Here is an 11,972-nt window from a genome sequence, read left to right as displayed (position 1 = left end):
AAATATGCACAGAATTCTCATTAAATAGCCTAAATGACTCTGCTGCTAGAGGTATAGTTCCACCTCCAGCAAAGGGGTTCAACTTTGTATGGACAGCATTTCATAGCGAAAGACTGAACATAGATTCCAAGCACCATGACCACTTCAAATTACTGACCTTTTCATTGTGCTTGGAGTAAACCTTTACCGTATATCTGTAATGTTTTAAAAAAATGTACATTTGAAGCAAATTATTTTAAAAAAAATATATATATATATATATATATATAATTTTTTTTTAACTACCGGTATATGGGTCATGAAATACAAATCTCCAAATTTAAATGTGCAATGTTAGTCACTATATTGAATTGCTATTTTTGTACAGACTGTCTATATTGAGAAAGTGTAGGATTTCTTTAAAAAAAAAAAAAAAAAAATTTATTTTTAGGATCTGTTTTGCCTGAACAGTACTGTACATGCACTCATTTTGAAATGGTACTATATCGTCTAAATGTGAATATTTCCCCTCCTAATTGAAAGTTTGATTGCCACAAAAAATTGACACTTTTTAAAGAAGGTTAAAAGTAATCTAAAAAATGTGCTACTTGAATTATTAGTAAACACATTGATTTCTATTTTATAAGTAAGGTCACACTTGTATCTATGTGGTTTTGGCAAGACTGTACCTGTGAAGGTGACTGTGGGTACATTTGTTTACTCCCACAATGCATATGGAGAGGTGCATTGTTCTCTTGGACAAAACCAAATTTTGGGTGCATGCGCAGGACACTGAAGAAGGCGTAATATTTTGCTACATTGTTTGGGAGTTAATTTATGGAATTGTTTGACCATCTTAAAGATATGTTTATGCTATCGTCACATTTATGGAGAACAGTGCCACCTGATTGGGTTTATTATTATTAATTTTTTTTATATATGTAATTAAATGATACAGCAATTTTAATGTGGTTTTAATAAAACATTTTACTTACCTTGCCATCATCTTCATTCATTTGAACTGCTACCACATGTCTGTTCGTCCACCCATTGTAAAACGTTGCAGAATTTGACGGCGCTCTATAAATATCATAATAATAATCATACAAATGCATTCTCTAGCTGCACATAAATAAATGGAGAGAAAGTGTGGAAAATACATTTTAGTAAGATCGTATATAAAACAGAATTCTCAGTAATAGTGAAATAATTAACTTGACTCTATTTGGGCACCAAGGATAAAAAGAATGATCTCAAGATCAGTAAAGTGGCAACTCCAAGATCGAGCAACTTGGAATTCATTTTTTTTTTTTTTTTTTAATGTCCAAAATCTGGCACTTAACCCATAATAATCCAAATAATGTAAAGTATACCCGGGTGCTTCCCAGCAAATTGTAAATAAAGTGAAATAAGCACTCTCTAATTTTTCAAAAAAGTGTATTAAACCTGCCAAATAGTTATATCAACATTTCTACCTTCCTGGATCTTTATCAAAATGATAAAGACCCCGGAGGGTTGAAACGTTGATGTAACCATCAACGTTTGAAGGCTTAATACACTTTTTGGAAAAGAGAGAGTGCCCCTTAGTTATATATATATATATATATATAAATTTATTTGTGGTCGGGACTCAAAAGGCCATAAGCTGTAAGAAACAAATGTAACATAGGGAATATACATGTCGGTTAAAGCTGCATAACCATAAACCAATTCCAGCTAAAATGATGGCTGAATGGCATTATCTACTGTAGCTAGAACTCTTCAGATGGTATTAATTAAATTAGGTTAGGCATGGCTGTAGAGTGGGTGGCTGATAAGTCCTTTATTATTAAATACAAATTTTAAAAATGTAGAAAAAGAGGCAAACTAATGAATATGGATTTTGCTATATGCTTTTTCTTTGCCCAAGTTCACTAACCCTTTCTCTGTCCCTCCTTAACCCACTGCTCTCTTTGTCTCTCCATCTGCACTCCAATCTTACTCTGCATTCTCTCTCTGTGACTTGCCTCAGAAAATAGGCTTGCTAATAAATCCTAAAGAAAAAGGAACAGTAATTGTTGGGAAAACACCAAATGTGGCCTATAATACGTGCACACACACCAAATGCAGTTTCAAAACATACAATGCAATTCTTATTGCTAATCGTTGCTATAGAAAACTAACCTGAGTTTGGGAACAGAAGATCTTGTGTATCCTCACTGTGGCTCAGCCTCAAACACGTCTTATTGCAAAGATAGCCTATCCCTTTTAAAAATGGACCTTAACCTACACACTGACTAGGGACAAAGATCATATTGAATTATGTAAAAAAAAAAAAAAAAAATCTTTGACTAACTAGCATGCGTATCAAAGTTTCTAAGTGTATTATTGTGCATGTGAGAGGAAAGACAGTCCAATAGATTACTAGGCATGCTTATCGAAGACATCTTGTAGCATAGTTAGTGTAGCATTTGGATAATATCTAGTACCTACTGAAATAGTAAGTTTTATTGCCCGGACTAAATCAACCGATCATTCTTGTGAAGCAGGTTCTATTAATACACTACGGTTGGATTATTATAACATAAATCCTCATGGAGGTATGGCCATTAGGGAAGGCTACACATACACTTTTTGATTAAATAACGTCAAATTCATTGTAGTGAGGCTGAGTGTGATCTCGGTGGGCTAAACAACTTGCCTCAACAATGTTTTAGATTCTTTGGACGGATAAATACTTAGGTTCTAAATTAAGCAAGTACATGTGGGTTGGAGAAAGTGACAATTTATAAATATGAATTTTTGGTTATCCAACTCTGTTTGTTAATAATTTTGTATAAATAAATGAAAATAATTCTGGGGGAAAAAAACTTGCCCCAATCTGTTGTTTAAGCTCCTAGCGGTGTGCGAAGAGAGTGGAGGCAGGTATGTGAGTGAATGTCAGCTTCTGTGGACCCTCATTTTGCAGCCACATTATTCTCAAATGAAAGGTATTGCAGAGGAGTGTGCAGGTGGGTAGCTGTGGGTGGCTAGAGAGAGACACCTAAGGTAGGTAGGGGGTAGAAGAGATACACAATGACAAGCAGGTTTGGAAGGACACGTAAGAGCGTGAGGGGCTGGCGAGAGACACAAGGGGTAGGGAAGACAGTTGGAGACACAGACAGGGCTTTTATGGGGTGGAGAGACACGAGGATATGTCAGGAGAGACATACTAGGGAATGATGGGGGCTGGAAGTACGTAAACTAAAACGTATAGAATTTTAAGAATTCTTCATTAATATACTCTAGGTTGTTAAAGGAACACTCCAAAACCATAACCACTACAGCATGCCACTTTTTTTTGCATGACTGGCAATGACTTATAACTGCAGCGACTTGCAAAAGTCAACCCTGTAGATCTGTTAATCCTGCTGCGAACACTTATTGGGTTGGGCCACCAAACAGCAATTTTATTTTATAATGCTCCAAGCACCATAACCATCACAGCCCGCTATAGTGTTTATCGTGCCAAGAGTGTCCTGGTGCCGTACCAATGTAATATGCCACACTGTTTCAGAACTTACCCGCGACTCACGGCTACAGCCCGTTCTCAGCCAACAAGCATGGTGGTGGACCTGCTCAGATATATTGCCAGGAGAGCGCCAATGCACAATGGGCACTATAACCACTACAGCACGCTGTAGTAGTTGTGGTGCCTGAAGTGCCCCTTTAAGATTTGTGTTAGGTGGACAAATACTATTGCACACAACATAGGAAAACAGTTCACTAAACTGTGCGCAAACTGACAGAGGCCACATATTGTTGCTATCAGTTTATACCATTCATCCCGTGTTGTGAATGGAAGGACTCCTGGGCAAAATCTGTTCATTTCCAACCTTCTTAATTTCAATCTCCATTTTGTAAGTCAGTTCTCTGGTCACCAGAGCTCACGGTTTACCGAATAGATGTCAATCAAACGTCTTACAGGGTTTGTTCACTAAAATCAAAATTTCAAATTTTAGGTAAAAAAACAGACAAACTGGAAAATTTGGCTACGCTTGCCTTAAGTTAGAAATTCACTTTTAATTCTTTCTTTAGTGACTAACCCTAAATTTTGTATTTCCTAGCTTTGATAAATCCTGTAAAACACTACCATCAGACCCATATTGAAAACTGTCATAGTGCTCATTCCCAAGCAACTGTTTTGTTTTAGAATTGTAGAATTGTAGATTTTTGTTTCCCATTTTAAAACACAAAGGTGAGAGCACACGCTGACATCCACAAGATGGCGCCGGCTCGGCACATGAGGTCACGTTGCCAACCAAAGCGACGGGCGTCAGTCGTCATAAGGGAGGAGACATTGTCCTTGGTGTCTGCAGGAAGATGGGGTACTGGGACATAGAAGAGGGGACAGAATGTGTCCAAAAAACCTGGCTAACCACAAAGCTGGGGGCAACTATAGGTATGTGTAACACAGGAGACCCTGGGCCGTTTATAATGTATTTATAATGTTTATATCCATAGGAGGAGCCTGTGGTTACACTAATAACAGGTTAAATATTCACACGGTGACTGGTTACAGGGTTTATATGTTATATATCTCGAATAGGATTAGTGTGAGGACAAAATATATGCACTTAGTCTGCTATATGTTAAATGCAATAATCTGCAGTGGCCATTGTGGCTGATACCAAGTACTAAAATTACCATTTATTTCTGGAATTAGTGAATATAAAAGCTTTGCACAGTGTAGGAAGCAGGTAAGTGGGCCCAGTCCTATGGGTAGGTCAATTCCTAAAGATAAAATAGAATTGCTATATAGCGATTTTCTGTTTTAGCAAAATTCAGCTGTTAAGGGAGTTGGAAGAAATCATTCTAATGTTCAAAATTCACATAATATATCCAATTTAAAAAAAATGGAATGTTGTTTAACGGCTCTGATATTAGGGCAGTTTGTGTGGAATGTATTTTGAACATCATTTCAACATCTTTTTCTGTATTGAAAGTCCGTGTATATTTTGCATATTAATTACCTAAATTATTTTAGGTCTCATTGGGTCTGCATATCACATTGTGGCATTTCAGCCTAAGACGGCTTTGCAGGGAGTTCAAAGAGCGACGATGGGAACACTCACAATGGGTAAGAAGTAGTTTCTCTATAAAACGAATACAATTAATACCGATTAATTATATAAAAAAAAAAAAAAAACCCTGCTCATAGGTACTATATCAATTACAATTGTAAAGGTTTTGTTTGAAGCAGAAACAAATAATACATATGCGGTTGCTTTAATGCAATCATAGCATTCAAATATTACTTTAATAGTAGTGGAGACATAATGCGTTATGCTAAAATTGTAATCCACGCACTGGTCTTCCATAACACCTCAGCAGTGCCACAGACTGATAGCTTCCATGCCACGCCGCATTGAGGCAGTAATTGCTGCAAAAGGGACCCAAACCAAGTACTGAGTCCATATGCATGCTTATACTTTTCTGAGGTCCGATATTGTTCTATGTACACTCCTCGTTTTATTGACTGCATGTAATATTCTAATTTACTGAGATTGTGGATTTGGGGTTTTCATGAGCTGCAAACCATAATCATCGCACTTATGACAAATCAAGGCTTGAACTATCTGGCTTTGCATGTAATGCGTCTGTCTCATATTAGTTTCCCCTTTTACGTTGCAATACTGAAATAAATGAACTTTTGCACGATATTCAAATTTTTTAAGTATCACCTGTAGATATGGTCATCAGCCTCTTGTGTGCGGGTACCCCTAAACTAATGTGGATCGGAGTGATGAGCAGTGGTTGCAATGCTTTTAAATGTGCAAGACGATCATTCTAAACACAAAGTGACTTGTAGTAAATGGACATTTATCTAAGAAATACTTTGAAATTGGTTTAAATAATGTTCACCTTAATGCATAAAGACTCCTAAAGTGAGAAATATATAATTTTATCTTAAAGAGAAGTTGTATATTTAGCTGTTTTTAGGAGCGTTTGAAGTTATACTTGCTTGCCAGCCGACACTGCTGCAGTTGGAGGTATATGGACGGTACATTACTGTAACTCCCACTGTTTAGTCCAACTTGCTCACTATACTTTCTGCTATGATTGGCTCTCACACATCACAATGACTTCATTGCTAGTCCATCAGTGTCACAGCAGACTGACATCTCTCTGTCAGGATGCTTCTATATTCCCTTAACAAGTTTGAGACATGCTTGTTAAGGGGAATACTTATAGGATGATTGTCCCGCTCCTCCTTGTTACTCTGTTGTGGGTACAGACCTGTGTCTATGCGAAGAGTTAATTAAAAAAAATGTGATCCTTCCTCCATCTCTCAAAATTTTTTCCTTAAATTCATATTTTGCTAGCGCAATGCATAATTAATTCTTTTGCCATATAGTTTTGATGTTAATACACTCAGACCAGTTCATTGAAGTGGTCTGGGTGTAATGGTCCTGTAGTTTTAACCGTGCAATGTAATCCATTGCACTTTTGTAGAGACTGCAATGTTTATATTACAGGGCGAAACACGTCTCTAGTGGCCATCTTCCTGACCGCCATTAGTGGCACTTCCTCTACAACGACCAAGTGAAACTCCCGTCGTAGCCAAGTGTACCAAAATAGGAAAGCATTCAAATCAATGCTTTCCTAATAGAAGCACTTGATTGGAAGTGGCACGCTAACTATGCATGTGCATCAGTCCTCAATACGCCTCCTATGAGGAGCATTGACTAGAGAGTGACACCTGTCTATTAACGTTGCAGGAGGGGAGAGTGGGAAGCAGCACTGAGACTGGTGATAGATGGGGTCTCTAATTTAACTATGGACTAGGGCACAGGCCTGTATTTCTAATGCTATACTGTTTCTTTGTTATATGTACATTGGTATGGAATATTGCCCAACATCAGGCAGGCAGTTTTTTTTTTTGTTCTGTGAATTTGGGGGTGGGAGTGAATCTTAGAGGTTTAAGGATACTTTTGGTTGCAGCTTGATCTGCATTTACAACAGTAATTTATAAACTTTACATTCAGCAAAAAGGCAAGTAGTCTGCTTTTTACATTTTAAATGTTTAGATTGTGGGTAATTATTTTGACAGCAGATTGTTAACGCAATTTTTAAAATACTCTCAGATTATTTATTTTCCTAACTTATAATATCTAGCACCATATTTAAAAGGTCATATAAATGAAGTTATTATGGTGCCAAGAGGCCCCCGGGTGCAATCTTACCATAAGGAGTTTAACAGTAAAACCGCAAAGGTAGCCTCCAGCGCGGATCTCAAGGACCCCGGGGGCATCAGACTTCTGAATCTGAGTTTCAGGAAGCATGGAGTGCTGCCGTGTAGGGGCTCTGCTGATTGGCTAAAGTCATCAGCTGATGCTCTAAGCTCCCCATTCAAGAACTGTTTAACCCCTCAAGGTAAGAGTGTGCCAGGGGGCCTGTTGGCACTATAATAACTATATTTAGATTACATTGTTAAGGTGACTGGAATATCCCTTTAAGATAAAGTGGCAAAAAGGTCATATGACTGATATTTTAGAGTTTGGCTACTGTGACTTAATATTTTAATTACTTTGAATTAACAACCTTTCTTTTTATTTAATTTTTAAAATTTAATTTAGCATCACTTGGTGCCATCTTTGGAATAACCACCTGTCTTAGTGCTCAGATTCGGAATAAACCAGAAGACCCATTGAATTACTTTGTCGGAGGCTGTGCTTCAGGCATCTTTTTGGGGGTTAAAAGTAAGTATATGTAGTGTATGCCGTTGGAATAGGGTCTTAAACAACAAATGTCATCTACAAACGTTATGTCTGATTAGATAGCCTTGCACCTATAGTATAACACGCACCTCATTTTCAGAAGGAAATTCCAGGAAATTTCCACCCCTCCCATAGTATTCCCCCCCCCCCCCCTCATCCCATAGTATTCTCTCCCCCCCCCCCTCCCATAGTATTCTCTCCCCCCCCCCCCTCCCATAGTATTCTCTCCCCCCTCATCCCATAGTATTCTCTCCCCCCTCATCCCATAGTATTCTCTCCCCCCTCATCCCATAGTATTCTCTCCCCCCCCCCTCCCATAGTATTCTCTCCCCCCTCATCCCATAGTATTCTCTCCCCCCTCATCCCATAGTATTCTCTCCCCCCTCATCCCATAGTATTCTCTCCCCCCTCATCCCATAGTATTCTCTCCCCCCTCATCCCATAGTATTCTCTCCCCCCTCATCCCATAGTATTCTGTCTCTCCCCCCTCATCCCATAGTATTCTGTCCCCCCCCCCTTCCATAGTATTATCCACCCCCCTCCCATAGTGTCCCCCCCTACCATAGTGTCCCCTAGTGCACTTTCCCTCTGTCCCATATTTACTTACCTGTCTTGAAGCGTGGGCCGGCTTCACAGCGCGCACCGCGGTACTGGAACTTCAATTTCAGGTTCCGGTTTCCGGCGGGACTGAAAGGAAGTGTGCACATTGTGTGCACACTTCCTTTCAGTCCCTCCGGAAACCGGAACCTGAAATTTAAGTTCCAGTACCGCGGTGCGCGCTGTGAAGCCGGCCCACGCTTCAAGACAGGTAAGTAAATGTAGGATATCGGCGTATAACACGCACCCATGATTTTCTCCCTATTTTCAGGGAGAAAAAGTGCGTGTTATACGCTGATAAATACGGTATGTATAATTGACAGCGTTGTAAAACGAAGACCACGAGATGCATGGCCTCAAACATGCACATTCCTGTGGGCACTGGGGATGTCCTCATTGAGAAAGGGGTATTGCAGAGCAGTGTATGTATACACAGACCTGATACAACCAACTAGGCCTGCAGAACTGCTCTCGCATTGGCAAAAATATCCCTCCAAATTGTCTTGTACTCTGAGACAAAAAGTGGGACTCCTAAATGATCCATGTATTGTAAACCCATGATGATGTGGCAAAGATTAAACTTCTGTTGCATTACATTGATGGTTATGGTTTTCACTTTCTGACACTTGCAGGGTTATCTTTTAGTAAAGTGAGAATTCCAAGTGAATTTCAAATTTAGGACTAGAGTATCCAAAGAGAAAGCCTAGCCGACTTAAAGAATTTTGACCTTAAGTTTGAAATTCACTTTGAATTGTCACTTTAGTGAAGAACGCTAATAATTTGCCTTTCATGTTTTATGGGTATGTGCCAAACCTTTTGAAATTAAGCAGTTAAAGAGTTTGAAGGGTTCATGGTGGTAGTGGTATGTATGTTCAGTGATTTACCTTAAAACACTGCACGTACTGAGTAATCAGCACTTGTGTATTGGGGGCTAGTTACACTCCTTGCAGAGCAGAAATCTTTTCCAAGTTACCTAAAGTCAATTCTGTGCATAAAATACATCCATGTGCATCTTGGCAACGGACATATTGAGCTTCACCTTGTAGGCAGTGCCTGTAAAGGGGGTTCCAGGTAAGTAAAAACTTTTTTTTTTATTTTTTTTACTTTTCCCCAGGTTCCTGCATAACTGATGTAGGGGACCTAATTAATAGTGCCCAGTAAGGCATTTTAAACCGAAAAGTGTTGAGGGTAACCTTTTAAGCAAATGTGATAAGTTCCATGGGAAAGACACAAAATGACATGTTTAGTATGACCAAACAGGCAGCAAATAATAGCTAACTTTTAGAATATGATAACAAAACATGTAGATAATGATGCTGCTTGTTAACAATAGGGTTCTGGAAAAAGTTATAACATTGAAATAAAATGATTACTCCAATCAGAACCCATATCCTGGCTCTGAGATGTGTATGCATTTAGTGTATTAGTACGTTCATCCTGGTTTTTAACAATACAGAATGTGACTTATTTTTTTTTAGTTCTGAGAACTAGTTTGGTAGAGAAATTACTAATCTACACTGCGAGATTATAAATATAGTAAATGCTGTTCAAGCCCAGCGTGCTATATAAAGCAAGAGATGTCAAGTGGCAGTGTTTTTTTTTTTTTTTCTTTTTCATGCATTATCGGAACTAGGTTTGTGTGTGTGAAAATACTGTCTTTCTCTTCACAGCTCACAACTACATGACTGGGACCACTGCATGTCTTGCTCTTGGAACAATCGCTGCCATAGCAAAGATTGGCAAGAAGGAAGGCTGGGTATTCCTCCCATCTGAGCCCAAACTGTGACCATCCTTCTCTCCTGTAAAATAACAAAATAAAGCCCTTTATATATTTAGATCACGTGTAATTATCTCTCTATGCTAGGTTGCTCATATCATGAAATGTACCCCGACATTAAAAGGCAGAAGAAATTTCAAGTCAGACATTTTACAACATTGCACTGTAGCTGCCCAGTAGTCTATTTAGAACAAATAAACATTCTGCACAAGACACAACCTGCACAGTATAATGATGTATTAACTGGCTGTACACATGGTTAAATGTGGGGATTCAGAATGTTAAATTGTACGTTTATGAGAGGCAAGCATGGTTGGGATTACACGTGCTCTTGCGCGTTGAGCCCTTATTTGAAAAAGTCTTTCTTTCAGTTGTCGATACCTGCAAGGGGGAAAAAAAAATGGGATTATAGTTAAGAGGAGGACTGACTTGCCCGTTGGCCATTTTTCATAACAGGTTAAGGGTTAAAGAAGAAACCTGCTGCTTTTTTTTTTTTTTGGTCATGTGCTTTGTAGCACACACAGGGGCAATTTGGTAAATCACCAATGTTTAATATAAATCCAGTGGCCATTCTGACCATTCCTCTCTGGTTTTTTTTATAGCAGACATTGCTTTGCTCTGAACCAGATGAGCATGTTCATTGTAAGCCATCACATTATTAAATAAATGATGATTTGTAAGTTTGGGTAAGATTCTGTATTTTTCTTTATGCAAATCTGTGGCATATTCAGAGCAAGGAATTAAAGGGATTCTCCAGTGCCAAGAAAACATTTTATTTTTCCTGGCACTGCAGGACCCTCTAGTGCCCTCCCACCCCCCCATCCCAAGTTGCTGAAGGGGTTAAAACCCCTTCAGTGACTTACCGGAGTCCAGGGCCGATGTTCCTCGGCGCTGGGTCAGGCTCCGCCTACGTTCCTCAGCGGGGGAGACCTATTGCGCAGCCGTTGGCCGGGGAAACCTAATGCGCATGTACTGCAATGGCCGTGCATGCGCATTAAACCTCCCCATTGAACATAGCGTGAGGACGTCCAGCGTGGTTTTGAACCATGTCCATGAACTATGTCTAGTGGACAGCCACTAGAGGAGTTATCCCTGCAATGTAAATATTGCAGTTTATGAAAACTGCAATAATGACACTTGCAGGGTTAAGGGTATTGGGAGTTGGCACCCAGACCACTCCAATGGGCAGAAGTGGTCTGGGTGCCTGGAGTGTCCCTTTAAGGATTATTTTTATTTTATTTTACTAAAAATAGCTAAAGTAGGGAATGTTTCAAGTGCTTTTTTTTTTTTTTTTGGGGGGGGGGGGGGGCATAAAATGTACAATTCCTTGGTTAATGTCTCAGTTTAGCAAAATACCCGGTCAGTGAATACTTTCTGGTGACTCTCACCTTTCCACTGTCATATTGTTTTGGTTCATTCTTTCTGCCTCTTTCACTTTTTCCTCCATAACATGGGCAAGGAGGTGTTCATGTACACGTTCAATATCGTCCAATCGCTGCAGTAACATGCAAATCTCTTCCCTCAGTTTCTCTGGATCTTGGCAAGCGCCCCTGAAATATACCAGCACATGTACAACACATCCAAATGCAGAAAATGCCCGTAGTAAGCCAGCTATGGAACATAAATGGGCAATTTAATATTGTAACTCACCAGTTCGATATATCCTGGGTTACGTTGTGGTTGCAGGCCTGCTCATCCTTGACCAGTTCCTTTAGCTTCTTCAATAATTTAAATAAAAGCCAACAATAAGTGCCATGTATTTAAAAAAAAAAAGGGCATTTTTGGGGGGGGGTTGTGCAGATATGCATACAGAAAGTGACTGACATTTTGTGTGAAACAACACAATTTCAGACTGAATAAGAACATTACATTTCATGAAT

At 39.2% G+C, this 11,972-nt stretch overlaps 1 protein-coding gene across 1 annotated transcript; it reads left to right on the top strand.

Moving 5' to 3' along the window:
- The first annotated feature begins 4,281 nt into the window (after positions 1-4,281).
- On the top strand, positions 4,282-10,232 carry NDUFA11 (NADH:ubiquinone oxidoreductase subunit A11). Its single transcript, XM_063455977.1, has 4 exons — positions 4,282-4,399; positions 4,985-5,077; positions 7,578-7,700; positions 9,986-10,232. The coding sequence occupies exons 1-4, from the start codon at positions 4,321-4,323 to the stop codon at positions 10,099-10,101; spliced, it is 411 nt and encodes a 136-aa protein (XP_063312047.1). The 5' UTR covers positions 4,282-4,320; the 3' UTR covers positions 10,102-10,232.
- Positions 10,233-11,972: the final 1,740 nt, after the last annotated feature.

Source organism: Pelobates fuscus, chromosome 5 (genome assembly GCF_036172605.1).
Source record: "Pelobates fuscus isolate aPelFus1 chromosome 5, aPelFus1.pri, whole genome shotgun sequence".
NCBI classification, from domain to species: domain Eukaryota; kingdom Metazoa; phylum Chordata; class Amphibia; order Anura; family Pelobatidae; genus Pelobates; species Pelobates fuscus.
Note: the sequence above shows the minus strand (reverse complement) of the source record. Positions and strands in the feature narration are given on the sequence as shown.

Excerpts from the sequence above, each read along its gene's own strand:
- NDUFA11 (XM_063455977.1), top strand. The coding sequence starts at position 4,321 with ATGGGGTACTGGGACATAGAAGAGGGGACAGAATGTGTCCAAAAAACC. Across the intron at positions 4,400-4,984 it reads AAAGCTGGGGGCAACTATAG|GTCTCATTGGGTCTGCATAT; the intron begins GTATGTGTAACA and ends AAATTATTTTAG. Across the intron at positions 7,701-9,985 it reads CATCTTTTTGGGGGTTAAAA|CTCACAACTACATGACTGGG; the intron begins GTAAGTATATGT and ends TTCTCTTCACAG.